This window comes from Notamacropus eugenii, chromosome 5 (assembly GCF_028372415.1).
Source record: "Notamacropus eugenii isolate mMacEug1 chromosome 5, mMacEug1.pri_v2, whole genome shotgun sequence".
NCBI classification, from domain to species: Eukaryota; Metazoa; Chordata; class Mammalia; order Diprotodontia; family Macropodidae; genus Notamacropus; species Notamacropus eugenii.
Genome location: NC_092876.1, coordinates 272,187,162 through 272,202,620, shown reverse-complemented (window position 1 = coordinate 272,202,620; position 15,459 = coordinate 272,187,162). Strand labels below are relative to the sequence as shown.

General features: G+C 36.5%; 2 protein-coding genes across 2 annotated transcripts; both read left to right on the top strand.

Annotated features, from left to right (window-relative positions):
- Window positions 1-501: 501 nt before the first annotated feature.
- Window positions 502-1,446, top strand: LOC140507854 (olfactory receptor 8D1-like). Its single transcript, XM_072615722.1, has one exon. The coding sequence runs from the start codon at window positions 502-504 to the stop codon at window positions 1,444-1,446; it is 945 nt and encodes a 314-aa protein (XP_072471823.1).
- An 11,009-nt stretch (window positions 1,447-12,455) lies between these two features.
- On the top strand, window positions 12,456-13,400 carry LOC140507853 (olfactory receptor 8D1-like). Its single transcript, XM_072615721.1, has one exon. It carries the CDS (start codon window positions 12,456-12,458, stop codon window positions 13,398-13,400), a length of 945 nt encoding a protein of 314 aa, XP_072471822.1.
- Window positions 13,401-15,459: the final 2,059 nt, after the last annotated feature.

Genomic DNA, 15,459 nt, shown 5'->3' with positions numbered 1-15,459 from the left:
TTCAGGATGTCCAATAATCATTCATTTTTACCCTTGATTTTTCTTATAGATCTGTCACGTTTGCCATCACTATTTCTGAATCTTTCCATTCAAGTACTTTTCAGGCTTTCCTTTTTGTTTATGATCATTCTGTCCTACAGAAAATGAATTTATTTTATATCATATACAATATTTTGTTTCATCATCTTCTTATTCTTAGACTTCCTAATTAGATGCAGTTCTTCCTTTTTTCATCAAATTGTTGTTTTTATGGTGTTAGTATGGATTACCCTATAAAATATTGAACATCCTTCTCAAATATTAGATTTATATGTTATGATCTACTTTGACATTAATAGTTTATGAATAGCTGTGGGTATTTGGGGATGCTGAGAATTCACAAAAGAAATCATATCTTTTTATAGGATCTTAGGTCAACAAACATTGCCAAGTTGTCATCTTTGTCTAATAAGATTCTTCTCTTCCATCTCCACAGGTTCTCACCTCAACTTTCAGAGGACAATGGACATAGGGAATCATTCCATGGTCACACATTTTATCCTCATGGGGTTAACAGAGAAGCCAGAACTCCAGCTTCCCCTCTTCTTTCTCTTCCTACAAATATACATTATCTCCATGATGGGGAATGTAGGCTTGATCCTACTTATCAGGATCAGTTCTCAGCTTCATACTCCTATGTACTATTTTCTCAGTAACTTGTCCTTCATTGATCTCTGCTTCTCCTCTGTCATTACCCCGAAAATGTTGCTGAGCTTTATGTCAGAGAAGAACATCATCTCCTATTCAGGGTGCTTGACCCAGTTCTTTTTCTTCTGTACTTTCTGTATTGCTGACTGCTTCATGTTGACAGCCATGGCCTATGATCGTTATGTTGCCATTTGTAGCCCTTTGATCTATAACACTGCCATGTCCCAGAATATCTGTTTTCTGCTAGTGGCAGGAGTATATGGTATGGGGGTCTTTGGAGCCATTACTCATACAAGTGGTCTAGCCAGACTGTCCTTCTGTGGAAACAATGTTATTAGTCATTATTTTTGTGACATTCCTCCCCTTTTGAAACTCTCCTGTTCTAGTACCTTCATCAATGAGCTTTTGGTGATGCTTCTCGTTGTGATCAACTCATTGGTAACCACTCTACCTATCTTGATCTCTTATGCTTTCATCCTCTCCAGCATCCTCAGGATCCATTCTGCTAAGGGCAGGGCCAAAGCCTTCAGTACTTGTGGATCCCATCTGGCATCTGTGGCTGTTCTATATGGCTCCATCATTTTCATGTACTGTCAGCCTGCATCAACCAGCGACATCACTCAACAGAAAGTGTCCTCAGTGATCTATACCACAGTCATCCCCATGCTAAACCCCTGGATCTATAGTCTGAGGAATAAGGATGTGAAGGATGCACTGAGGAAAATCAGGAAGGACTGGAGAGTCTCTTGGTCTAAGTAGCACCATTAGAAGTCACTCAGATCTTAAATAAAGTTTCTGTTTCTTCACACTAGCAGTTCATTCCCTTTAAGATACAAGTCAGATGTGGACAACATTACAAAGTTGGGATAGTCATATTTTTCCTTGTCAATTTCCCTTCCTGACTTGCTTATCCATTCTACCCAACTATCAACAATTTATGTCACCAGTTTTTTCCCCACTAGAGTATCCTAAATTAATATACCACCTCATGTTTCCCATCAGACCTTACCTGTGCCATGTTTTGTTATCTAAGATCTCCATTTCAGATTGCTGACAGTTTTAGAAACAAGCTAACCAGCTCTTCTTTAATAAAATGAAACACTGAGGACTGATTTATTATTGAGATTCAGTGGTACTTGGTTAGAAATTGTTCCTCACCTATAAAGTAGGAATGACATGACAAGGAATAGTATGAAACCAACATATAGATTTATAGGAAAAGGCCAATATCAAGATTTATGTTGCACCTGCATAAAGTTTGCAAAGTTTTCCTGAGTCCTGAAGTACCTGTAGGTTTATCTAATTTCCTCTGTGTTCTCAAAACAGCAAGATTCTTATTACTTACCTCAAATGCCACAAAAAGGGAAACAACCTTGCATTATAAACTAGACTTCACTTACTTCAAGAGATCTTAATTTTAAAGGGCATTATTAAGAAACTCCAAGTGGCAGTATATTGTTCCATTTGGGACAATCAATTTCGGAATAAGGTGCCAATTTCATGAAGGCTAGCCAAGAGGGAGCACTGCAGTCAAATTCCCCCAACATTTCCTTTCAAGCAAATAACATATTACATTGAATTCTGGAGTGATATAACTAAAATTAGGTCAGGGTGATATATTTTCCAGCCCAAAACAAGGTGGGAGGTCAGTAAGAGAGTTGTATGAAATTGGGGCATAGTATAGGCTGGGGAACAGGTGATGGTAGTCCCAGCTATGGTAGCTGGAGAAAGCATGGTAGTGGCATAGTTTTGGGCACTCACATCACAGAAAGGGTCAGGGGATTTAACAAATGTATAAAAAATTATTGCAAGGGACCTCAGCACTGAGTACAAGACCAGGTACTAATAGGTATTGACTAATAGGCATGACTCACACTCAGTTCCACAACATAGTTCCATGGAGAAGAGGAGTACTTGTAGCTGCCATGGAACAGAGGTCCTTCCTAGATAAAGACCAGAGTTCAGACTAGACAAACATTAATCACACCTTTATCCCTACCACACAACCTTGGAAACACTTTTAAAAAAAGATAACCCAGGAGATGAAAAAAGCATCATGGAAAAGTCTTAGCTTGGGACAATGATTGTACTCTCCCTACCCAAAGGTGGGCAGAGTCCAAATAGATCAAGGAGGCTAAAGAAATGAAGAACAATATAAAAAACTCTGAGCATAAATAGCTACTATGGTGATAGAGAACATCAAGGCACAAACTCAGGAGATGACATGAAAATGAGTATATATTTGGAAAAAATGTGATTGAACATAAACCTGAAAAGCTTCCCTGAACAAGCTAAAGAAAGAGCAACAAATGATTTAAAAAATCAAATAAGAATCATAGAGGAAAAATTGAGGAAATAAATGAGATGGGTGCAGGGAAATGATGAAAAACAATTAACAAGGGGATTATGGGAAGAAAATTATGAAGAAAATAAGGAAGGAAATTACCTGATTCTCTTAAACTTTCCTCCAAATAATCTTTAAAAATACCCTAAATTGAATTTTAAAATGACAGAAAAAAAAATCCAGGTAAAGCAGCTGTCCTGCCTAACAACTTTGGAAGACATTTTAAAAGTCTTGATGTGCAGGAAGAGTGGTCTGACTGGGAGTGAAATACTCTGAAATCACTCCAACAACAAGCAGCAAGTCTTGGCAGCAGCTATCTTTGTGGTAGCTGTTGCTTTGGGAGCTTTTGATGGCAGTGTTGGGTGGCTCATTAAGGAAATACATTGCAAGGTTTTCTACTAGCCCTGGACACAGGGTCCAGGCAAATTAGCCCAACCAAATCCTATACTGTGGCTACATGTGAGGAGAGTGAACACATGCTGGGGAGTTCAGTGGCAATGATGAAAGCTTTACTGATGGGGTCCAGATAGAGATAATTAGTTGTGGTCATTCATAGGAGAACACAGTCCCTGGTTTCAGTTCCAGGGCTAAGGGGTGAAGTGATTCTTGCGTTCTTGGAAGAATGGGGCTGGTAGAGAGTTTCTGAGTGTATTGGGAGTGAGATTATTTGCACTGGCAGGAGTGCAGAGGGTCCTGGTCTCAGCTCAGAGAGTGAGAGAGGAGTGCCTGAGGTCACTCATGAACCAAGGCATAAGCCAGAAGAACAGTGATCACACATGGCCTTGAATCATTGCACATTTGAAAAACCACAGAGACAAAGACCCCCAGTTAGACCTGTGAAAACAAAAACACAAAAAACCCTGAAGCCTGAAATATTATCCCTCAAACCCTAGGAACAGAGTCCAACTCTAACATAAAGTTAACTAAGTAGAAATAGGTCATTTTAAAAAATAAGTAATCAACAGAAAAAATGCTGAGAATAGATAGTTACTACGGTGATAGGCAAGATCAACATTCAAAAGCAGAAGGCAATGAAATCAGAACAACTACGTGTAAAGTTTCAAAGAATGCAAAATAGTCACAAGTAGAAAAAGGAACTATTGAAAGAAATCTAAAAAGACTTTAAAAAGCAAATAAAGCAGATAGAGAAAAAAATGGGAAAAGAAATTAACAATGTAAGAAAATTGTGAAAAGAAAGTCCACCAGTTAGGAAAGGAGGTCAAAACCTTAATGAAGGAAAGACTTTCAAAATTAGGATTGGGGAAGGTTATGCTAATGACTTCATAAGACATAAATCAAGAAATAATTAAGAATAAAAGGAGAAAAAAATGAAATATTTCATTAGAAAAAGAGCTGACCTGAAAAACAGATTGAAGAGAGATAATATAAGAATTGTTGGAATACCTGAAAGTCATGATAAAAAGGAGTCCAGATATAATATTACAAGAAAGTATGAAGGAAAGTTGCCCTGAATGTGTAGAACTAGAGGATAAAATAGAAATTGGAAAAAATCCACCAATAACTACCTGAAAGAGATCCTGAAATAAAAACTCACAGGAAAATTATAGCTAAGTTTCAAAGTTCCCACATACAGGAAAAAATATTACAAGCAAATAGAAACAATTCAAATATTGTGAAGCTACAGTCAAGATAATACAAGGGCTTGAGATGATTTTGAGAAAATGATTCTAAAAAATAAAAATAAAGTTAAGTAAGGAGATGTAAAATGGATCTAACCATTTCATGAAAGAAAGAACTTTTACAGTGGAAGAAATAAGGTGGGCAGTACAGGAACATTATTCTCGTAGGAAATGGGCTAAAGAAGTAATAACATATACATTTACTTGAGTATAAAAATCTTCTTAACTTACAGAGAAATAGTAGAACATGGAGATCCGAGAAGGGAGTGACTCTTGCGAAGGGTGTGTAAATTCAGGAGGTAGTGGTCAGAGGTAAATTAAACATCTGAATAAGAATAGGGTAAAACAAGAGAAAGTAAAGGATAAATGGGAGTAAATAGGATGAAGAAAAATACAAAATTAGTAATTATAACTTTGAATGTGAATGGGATGCACTTAGCCATAAAATGGAAATTAGTAGCCGAATGGATCAGAAACCAGAACTTGCAAATGTGTTGTTTACAAGAAACACACTTAAAAATTAGAGACACACATAGAGTAGAAGTAAATGTCTATAGGAGTATTAATTATGCTCCCTGCAGTGACAGGTGGGTACACGAGGAATGCTCTTACAGCTTGTCTAGCCAGACTGTCTTTATGTTTGGAGAATATTATGCATCATTACTTCTATGTTGTTCTCCCCGTTTCTGAAGCTCTCCTGAACAAGTACTTACTTTAATGAAGTTTTTGTGATGATTGCTGGTGAATTTTATTTGTTGGCTACAACTCTCCCATTTCGTCCTTTACCATTTCATTCTTACAAGCATTTTTTACATACAATCTACAAAGGGCTGTTATAAAGTCTTCAGCACCTGTGCATCCCTTCTGACAGCTGTTTTTTGTTGTTGTTGTTGTTGTTTTTTATGGTTTCATCAACATCAGTCTTATATACCCAGGGCAGCTAGGTGGTGCAGTGGATAGAGCAGGAGTCAGGAGGACCTGAGTTCAAATCTCACCTCAAATACTTGACACTCACTTAGCTGTGTGACCTTGGGTAAATCACTTAACCCCAACTGCCTCATCCTGGGTCATTTCCAGTCAGCCTGATGGATATCTGGTCACTGGATTCAGATGGTTATGGAGGAGAAGTGAGGCTGGTGACCCGCACAGCCCTCCCTCAAAAAAAACCAAGTCAAGTACAAGTCATGTCATTATTTCTCTGATGGCATGGCCTTTTTCGGCAACAAAGAACAAGCATACATACTTATATACCAGCTTTCAACAGTGTGACCAAGGAGAAAGTAGACTCAGTGGTTTATACCACAGTGATCCCCATGATGAACATGTACAGCCTGAGTTAAGAACTTGTGAAGGATGCATTAAGAAATGTCATGAAGAACAGAATGTTTTCAATCTCCACATAGCAAATCTAAAGATCATTAGAACATTGACTCTTCTTTCTATTTCATCCTAGATATTAGAGATTCCTCTGCAGACTAGGTCTCAACTTAGACAACATTGTAATGAAGGGAAATACATGCCTTCATTTTTCTGTCACTGTTGATGTCAATGTTGTCCACAGAATGCCTCCAGGGGCGTCTCCCAGCCAATACCTATGTCCTCATCCTTCCTTGTGGACCATTGGACCAGCATATTATACTTTAAATTATTTCAAGGCTCTGCTGTCACATAAGGATTATGGTGACTGTGGTCAAGACTTTGGAGAATTGAACAAGATTACTTTTATGAACCCTTCCAATTCTCTGATTGTGATGCAATGATTCTAAGTTATTTGACTTTGTCAAAAAAAGAAGCCTCTTCACTATTCATCCCCTTTAATAAGAATGATTAGAATAAATCAAACGGAGTCAGAGGGGAATTTGATTAGCCCCGCCCCAGTACATAATACTGAATTTCACACATATTAAGGCCTTAAGAAATTCTTGTTGAATTAAGCTCAGTTGAATGACACACAAAGACTTGAAGTGTTCAAGACCTTCCCCTCCTTGGATTATTTTATATTTATCTAGGACCATATGATTTTTCCTTAATAGAAAGGAAACTCTTTGAAGACAAAGTTTATTTTGTTTTTGTCTTTATGCAGCTAGCTGGTAGGGCAGTGGATAGAGGGCTGGGTCTGAAATCAAGAAGACCTGACTTCAAATTTGGGTGCAGATGCTAGGTGTGTGACTTGGGTCCTTAACCTCTTAACCTCTGCGCACATCAGTTTCATCAACTGAAGTTACTGAAGAATCGCAATAATACCTAACTCACTGGGGTAACGTGAGGATTAAATTAGATAATATTTATAAAATTGCTTAGCATATTGCCTGAGACATAGTGAGTGCTAGAAAATGCTTATTATCTCCCTCTTTATATCCCTATTGTTTAGATACATGATGGATGCTTAATAAATTCTTGCTGAATTATATTTAATTGAACAAGTTTATCTAAAGAAATTTGAGGTTTATATGAAGAATTTTCTTATGATAATAGTAAAAAAGAAAGGAAAACCCGAACAGCTGAACTTAATTGTGAAACAAAGAGTGGAGAGTGTTTAAGGAACAGGAAATATTATGCTTTATAAGAAAATACTCTCAGTTCCTAGGGTAAAAGAAATAAGAACAATGAGCTGAGGGAACACCACACAGAAATATCTAGGGAGATTCTCTGTTTTTTCCTTCTGACTGCAGTCCATACCTTTACCACCACACTTAACCATGACTCCTGCTCCTCCTACCAAGAAAGCAGTTCATTTCTTCTCTAGACATGAGAAATGCTCATGGGAATGTCATTAATTAGAGACAAACACACTCCCTGCAATTGCTTCTTTCCCAGAGAGATCAACCTCTGGAGTGAAGAAAGAGCAAGGACCAGCAATTCTCATTCATTTTCTTGGAGAAATTTTCCTTGAGATATTCATTAGACAAATAAAATTCCTTCTTTACCTGGACTAAGCAGCTCAGAGAAAAGGTGGTTGTTTGTTATGCTTCTACCTGGTAGTTAATTGAAAAAGATTATTTTTATTTTGTTTCATTTATTTTATCCTCTACTTTGTCAGGAATTTCTAACAATCCTACCCTTGAAGCATCATCATCAAAATCCTGTCAGTTGACAATTGCTGGGTCAATAACCTTTGTGAATTATTCTCACATTATAAGAGATTGAGGAAAATCATCATCAATCCACTGATTCTTCTAATCCTGACTGAAATAAGGCAAGTAATCAAATTTCATATGCTTTAACTAAAAGGTGGTTGTGAACTGAAGAGTGTGTAGGGATGCCTGAGACACACACTGATGATTTGTTTTAACTTAGTGAGATGAGAATAGAAGCCCTTTCTCTACCCTTCCCTGTATATGCTTAGATGATGGAGAGAAAGAATGGATCCACTTTCTTATTTCATCCATCCTCCTTTTTTCATCTGTTTGGACCCTATTTAGAACTATGGAATTAGTATAATTAAGGACATTTTATAATGGTAGTCTTTATAAATACTCAATTTGTAATGACAGAATTCCCACTCTCCATGGCAAATTGGTGTTTATTTTGTTGATGTCAAGGCATGCCAGTTACAGTGAAGGCTCAAAACCACCATCAGGCAGAAATAAAAGTGGATACAATATTCACACCTTGAAGAGAACTTGCATGCTTGTGCTATATATTATTGGAGATTTTCCTCAAGTCATACACTATATTTTGCCTAAAATGTTGCACATGAATCCCATTTTTAAAAAAATTTGATCCCTTTTCATTCCTCCCTGGTATTTTTCCCTTGGCAATCTCATCATTACCCATAAATTCAATTCTCATCATTCTGAAGATATTTCTCAGATTTATTTACCTAGCCCTAATTTTTCTGCTGGCCTTCAGTTTCTCCTTTCCATCTTCCTGTTAGACATTTTCTACTGAACAACCAATAGACATTTTTTTAACTCAATATTTTCAAAACTTAATTCATTACCTTTTCTCCAAATCATTTATTTTCTGGAAAAAAAATTCCTTATTAAGAGCATTACTATCTTTCTAGGCACCCATGCTCACAACGTAGGTTTCATCCTTGACTCTTCACTCTTTCTTATTCCTATATCTAGTATTTTGCCAATGTCTACAGATTTTACCTTTGTAACATCTATCACATCTCTCCTCTTCTCTCTCTTTCACCACCCTGGAGAAGGTCTTCATCATCTCACACCAAGAACTACTACAATAGTCCATTAACTGGTCTTCCTATCACAAGTATCTCCACTCCACTTCATCCACTACCCCATTGTCAAAGAGATCTTCCTAAAACTGGCTATCACCCTCCTCCTCAAAGAATTTCTGTAGTTTCCTATCACTTTCAGAATCATAAATAAATTTCTTTCTTTGATATTCAAAGTTTTTCATAACCTGCCATAACTTCAGTATTCAAATACTTATACCCTAATACATTTTCTTTGATCCAGTTACAATGGCCTCTTGGTTCTTCAGTGAATGAAATTTTCCATCTTCTGAATATATTCAAAAATATGACAATAATACTCAAAAGAGTGGAGATTTCCAAAAGGTACCAAAAGAGAACTATTCTGAGGAAAATAGAAATATTCAATAAAATTAGGAAACAACTCCTTCCCCTCCCTACTCCCCAAGATGTCATGCAATCTGATATAGGCTATATATGTACAATAACATTAAACATAATTCCACATTAGTTATGTTATGAAAGAAGAATAAGAGCAAAAGGGAAAAAAACGAGAAAGAAAAGAAAAGAAAAAATCCTGTTCTGCTTCTATTCTTATGGGAGCAATGAGAATTTTAATATGGGAGGCACAATATCAGAGAGGACTAGTTTTAGAGTCATGAAAACCTGGGTTCAAATCTATGATACATACTAAATTTGTGACAGAGGGAAAGTTACACAATTTCATAGGTCCCCAGAAAATTTTGTAAAAGAATTTACAGATTAGCTCTGTATTTGCATTGTCCCTGGCAATTCTTCACAGCAATGAGTTCACATCTCGGTATAGCTCTCAGAAGCGGTGGAATGGAGGGGAACTTTAAAATATTTGTTTTCCACTTTGTGGTTTCACTATTTTCTGGAAAAATATTATAAAATGAAACTAGTTTTTTGGCAATATGATGCTTTCATTTTTATAATAAATTTTGCTGTTATTTGTTTTTGTATCACCTTCAGTTTGCAAGAAAATTCTTCCTCCTATCCCCTTCAAAGAGCCATCATTTGTCATAAAAATGAGAGAAACAGAGGGGGAGAAAGTTCAATTAAACAAACACAAATTTAAAAAAGAAAACCCCAGCCTGGTTCCATGCTCATAGTTCCCACATATTCAAATGAGATGAGAAGGCATTTTCTCAGATTTCTTCTTTGGGGAAAACTTGGTCATTATAATTTCAAATCAATCAGTTTTGATTATTTCATGTTTGTTCTTTCAAACACAGTTGTGATTATTGTGTATTTGTTTCCTGATTCTTCTTACTGAATTCACCTAGCATAAATTTATTTTTTTATTCTGCGTCACAATGTTCATGATAGTCATGGTATCTTTGGTCTTAATTGCTATATTATCATTTCCATATTATTATGTTCTTGAAACTTGAAATTCTTGTCTTGAGTTGCATTTTGGATTGTTTTCTGCTGAAAATGATCAAGTTATAAGAAAAACAACAGATTTGGAGACTAGATCAAGAAGAGAAAACATAAAAATAATCAGATGAACTGAAAGTTATGATCAAAAAAGGAATCTTGATACAACAAAACAACAAATACTTAAAGAAAGTTGTTCTGAAGCATTAGAAAAAGTGGGTAAGTAGAAATAGAGAAAATCCATTTATCACCATCTAAAAGAGATCCAATGAGGAAAACTCATAGGAATATCATAGTCAAATTCTGAAACCCCCAGTTCAAGGATAAAACATTACAAGCAACAAGAGTAAGACAATTTAAATATTCTGGTGCCACAATTAGAGTCACAGAAGACCTAGCAGGGGAGATATTAAAGGATCACAGGTCTCGGAGCACTATACATAAATGAGCAAAAAAACTGGGGTTCTGACCCAAAATATCATACCAGCAAAGTTAAGCATAATCCTGAATGAAAAAAAATGGACATTTGCTCAACTATTAGATTTTCAAGATTCATTAAAAAAAAACTGAACTTAATACAAGATTTGACATACAAAAGCCAAGTGAAATATGAGGCACATACCAAAGACTGATTATAAAGGATTCAATAAGAATAAACCATTTACTTTTTATATGTGTAAGTGTAAAACATATGTCTAAGATTCTTATTAATAGCTAGGTAACCCATAAGAAAGATTGGGGTAAGCCAGAGTATAATACAGATATAAAAAGCAAAGTCGTTTAGGAACAGCTAAAAGGAGTAATTATTTTCTACAAATGAGGCACAAGAGGAAGACGATACAGAGGAACTATATTGGGGGGAAAGGCTGGTAGTTCTGGGAACCTACTTTCATTGGGAATGGGTTTAAGGAGGAACAATACATACATATTTGGAAGAGTATGAAACTTCTAAATTCAGAGGAAATAAAATGATAAGGGCATAGGGAGGGGGGAGAGGACAAGTGAAGGATCTTTTAGAAGGGAGGGGCAGGGAATAGGTAAAAGGGGAATATAGAAGGGTATATAGACTTATGGAAATGGGAGAATAGGGGAGCGATCTTTGCAGGGGGGGCGGTTGTCAAGTAATAGGAGGATAAGGTAGTGGGTAAAAGTAAAGTAGAGGAGACAGGAGGGATAGGAAACAAGACACATGCACAAACATAAAAACAATGACCAGGAGTAGAATTTGTTTGGGAAAGCATATGTCTATATATGTATGTATATATCTATACCTATAGAGAAACATAACCAAACTTAATTGTGGCCTTAGGGTGTCGGTGGGGAGGGGAGAGGGGAAAAAGAACGAAGTAAAAAAGTCCACAGCAGAGAACAAAAGAAAATTTACAGTGAAGCAAAGAAAATATGGATAGTTCTCAACACAACATGTATTATTTATCGTACAGGACTTCTTGAATTGAAAATGTATTGATATATATCTTGAATCCTTCCTAATGTTCTGCCTTTTTTTTTTCTTTCTTACATTGTATTTACATCCCAATATTTAAGTGTTAACATATTAGTTTTTGTTTCTTTCCTCTACTCTGTATTTGTGTTCTGGTCTTTGAGTCTAAATTTTTTTTAAAAAATAAAGTGATCAAGTTATCACTTAGTTTATGTTTTCTGAAATGTGGAATTAAGATTCTCTATCATAGTTTTCAGAAATTCAATAATCATTAAAATTTCTCTCTTTGATTTCTCCTCTACCTCTGTCATGGTGGTCATCATTATTTCTAAATATTTCCATTTGAAGAATTTTCTGGTTTTCTTTCTTGTGTATGATACTATTTTATCATTCTATCCTGCAGAAAAATAAATTTATTTTATATTATGTCCATTATTTTGTTGTATCTTCATCTTATTCTGAGATTTCTTAAGTAGACAGAGTTTCTTCTTTACTTCAGCAAATATTTTTTATTGTAGACAGAATTTATTGTGTTGGTATTGATTAGATTATAGGATATTTAAATGGTTTTGAAATCTTAGACTTAAATGCTATGATCTAGGTTTATATTAACACTATTAATACACATAGGTATTTGTGTCTACTGCTGCTCTTGAGTTCAAGAAAAAATTATACCATTCATGAAATCTTAGGTCAGCAGACATTGGCAAATAGTTATCTCTGTCTAACAACATCCTTTTTTCCCAATTTCCAGATTCTCACCTCAAATTTCAGAGGACAATGGATACAGGGAATCATTCCATGGTCACAGACTTTATCCTAATGGGATTAACAGACCAACTAGAACTCCAGCTTCCCCTCTTCTTACTCTTCATACAAATATACATTTTCTCTGTAGTGGGGAATGTGGGCTTACTCCTACTTATCAGGATCAGTTCCCAGCTTCATACCCCCATGTACTATTTTCTCAGTAACTTGTCCTTCATAGATCTTTGCTACTCCTCTGTCATTACCCCGAAAATGTTGGTGAGCTTTGTATCAGAGAAGAACATCATCTCCTATTCAGGGTGCTTGACCCAGTTCTTTTTCTTCTGTACTTTTGGTATTGCTGACTGCTACATGCTGACAGCCATGGCCTATGATCGTTATGTTGCCATCTGTAGCCCCCTGATCTATAACATTGCCATGTCCCAGAATATCTGTTTTCTGCTAGTGGCAGGAGTGTATGGTATGGGGGTCTTTGGAGCCATTACTCATACAAGTGGTCTAGCCAGACTGTCCTTCTGTGGAAGCAATGTTATTAGTCATTATTTTTGTGACATTTCTCCCCTTCTGAAGCTCTCCTGCTCTAGCACCTTCATCAATGAGCTTTTGGTGATGCTTCTCGTTGTGATCAACTCATTGGTAACCACTCTACCTATCTTGATCTCTTATGCTTTCATCCTCTCCAGCATCCTCAGGATCCATTCTGCTAAAGGCAGGTCCAAAGCCTTCAGTACCTGTGGATCCCATCTGGCATCTGTGGCTGTTCTGTATGGCTCCATCATTTTCATGTACTGTCAGCCTGCATCAACCAGTAACATCATTCAACAGAAAGTGTCCTCAGTGATCTATACCACAATCATCCCCATGTTAAACCCCTGGATCTATAGTCTGAGGAACAAGGATGTGAAGGATGCACTCAGGAAAATCAGGAAGGACCGGAGAGTCTTCTGGTGCAAGTAGCACCATTAGTTGTCACTGAGATCTTAAACAAATTTTCTGCTTCTTCACATTAGTGATCTACTCCCTTTGAGATACAAGTCAGATGTGGACAACATTGCAAAGTTGGGAAAGCCATATTTTTCCTTGTCAGTTTCCCTTCCTACTTGCCTGCACCTCCAACCCAACTTCCCACTTGAACATCCGTATAATAATATACCACTCATGCAAGTCTAACTTTAATCATGTCTTCCCTCCAAAATTTACTTTTGCCATATTGCATTGTCTAAGATCTCCATTTCAGATTGTTTACAGTATTAGAAAGCATGCTTACCAATTGTTTATTCCTAAAATGAAGTACTGAGGACTTATTGAACCTTGAGGTTCAATGGTAGGAGTATAAAGAATATACCTCATCTGTAAAGTAGGAATAGAACCACAGGAGTTAGTCTTGTTCCCACATTTAGATTAATGGGAGTCAGTTACATATCAAGGCTAATGTTGCAACTGACTAAGATTTAGGAAGCTTTCCTGACTTACAAACCTCATAATATGTACTTACGTGTTCATATGTAGAAAGTACACTCATTCAGGGAAGGAACTTTTAAATATTTTTCTTTATATCCCCAAAGTTTAATAGAATGATCAGCACATGGAAGGTGCTTAGTAAATAATTGTTCAATTGAATTAATGTATAAAAGGAAAATTTAATAGTCATTAGGCTGGTGTCTTGAGGGAAGTGATATGACAAGAGATTGGAAGTGAAGGGTGGTGCCCAGTTCTTGTAGACTTTGAATGTCAAAATAAGGAATATGTACTTTATTCAGGGTGTATCAGAATTTATGGAGGCAATAGAGGATTTTGAGTGGAGAAGGAAGGATATATTTGGACATGTATATAAAAAGATAATTCAGGTAGTTTTATGAAAGAATTAAAGGTATGGGAGAGATTTGATAAGGAAAAGTCAACTAGGTTATTACAAAATTATAAGAAAGGAAATGAGTGCAAAAAGGAGGAGACATATGCATCTGGTTGAATCCGTAAGACTGGGCTACCAGTTTATAGACCTGGGTTCTGGTGTTCCCAGACTATACAGCACTGTTTTGGAGATGAGAAACTCAAGCAGATGCTACCTTGGGGTTCACAATTTGGTGATTTTTTTGAATTTGGCTTTCAGGAACTGTATGTTGAAGAACTCTGATCAACTGGCAGGAGATAAGAGTTTATTCTCTAGTTCATGCCACACAATGGGCAGCATCGAGTGTCTTTGCAAGACTTTTTTCTCTTTTGAGATTTTGATGGACTTCTCTCCCTAAACACAATGATCAGAGCTATTATGTTTTCAAGAATCCGTGGGGATCTTAGAGTGATCGTTGTTTAGACAATGTAAACACAGTGTCAAGACATTTCCCTATTTTACCTTTCTTCCATTGATAGGGAGCACCTCTCATTAACAACTCAACTTACCCTAGTTCCAGCTGTCCTTCTTTCCTATGACAACCAAGAATTAGTGAAAGAGAAGTGATTCTGCAAAAAGAGCTGCCAACTTATTCCTACCCAAGAAACTTTCCCTAGTTCTTGCCCCTACTGCTCATTGTATTTTCATTGTTACGGCATTCTCCCTTTTTCTTCTCCTTTATAAAAAATCACCAAATTCTGGCCTGGTGTTATTATTGCAGATATTGGTAGAGATTAATGGGAAAGTTGGTATCTCTGAAGAGAGAGAAGAGACATTCTCTTTTCCAGGCAGCTGAGGCATGAAATGAAACAACCATATTTTTGTACATATAATCCTTTTCCCTTTTTTATGATGTCTTTGAGACACACACCTAGTAGTGGTATATCTGGGTGAAAGAGTATGTATCATTTGTTTTCCCCTTGGGCATAGTTCCAAATTGTCCTCCAGGATGGTTGGATCAGCTCACAACTCCACCAACAATGCATTAGTGACCTAATTGTCCCATATCTTCTGCAGCATTTATCATTTTCATTTCTGCTAAATTAACCAATCTGATGGGTGTGAAGTGGTACCTCAGAGTTGTTTTAATTTGCATTTCTCTCATCAAGAGTGATTTAGACCCCA

Excerpts from the sequence above, each read along its gene's own strand:
- LOC140507853 (XM_072615721.1), top strand. The coding sequence starts at position 12,456 with ATGGATACAGGGAATCATTCCATGGTCACAGACTTTATCCTAATGGGA.
- LOC140507854 (XM_072615722.1), top strand. The coding sequence starts at position 502 with ATGGACATAGGGAATCATTCCATGGTCACACATTTTATCCTCATGGGG.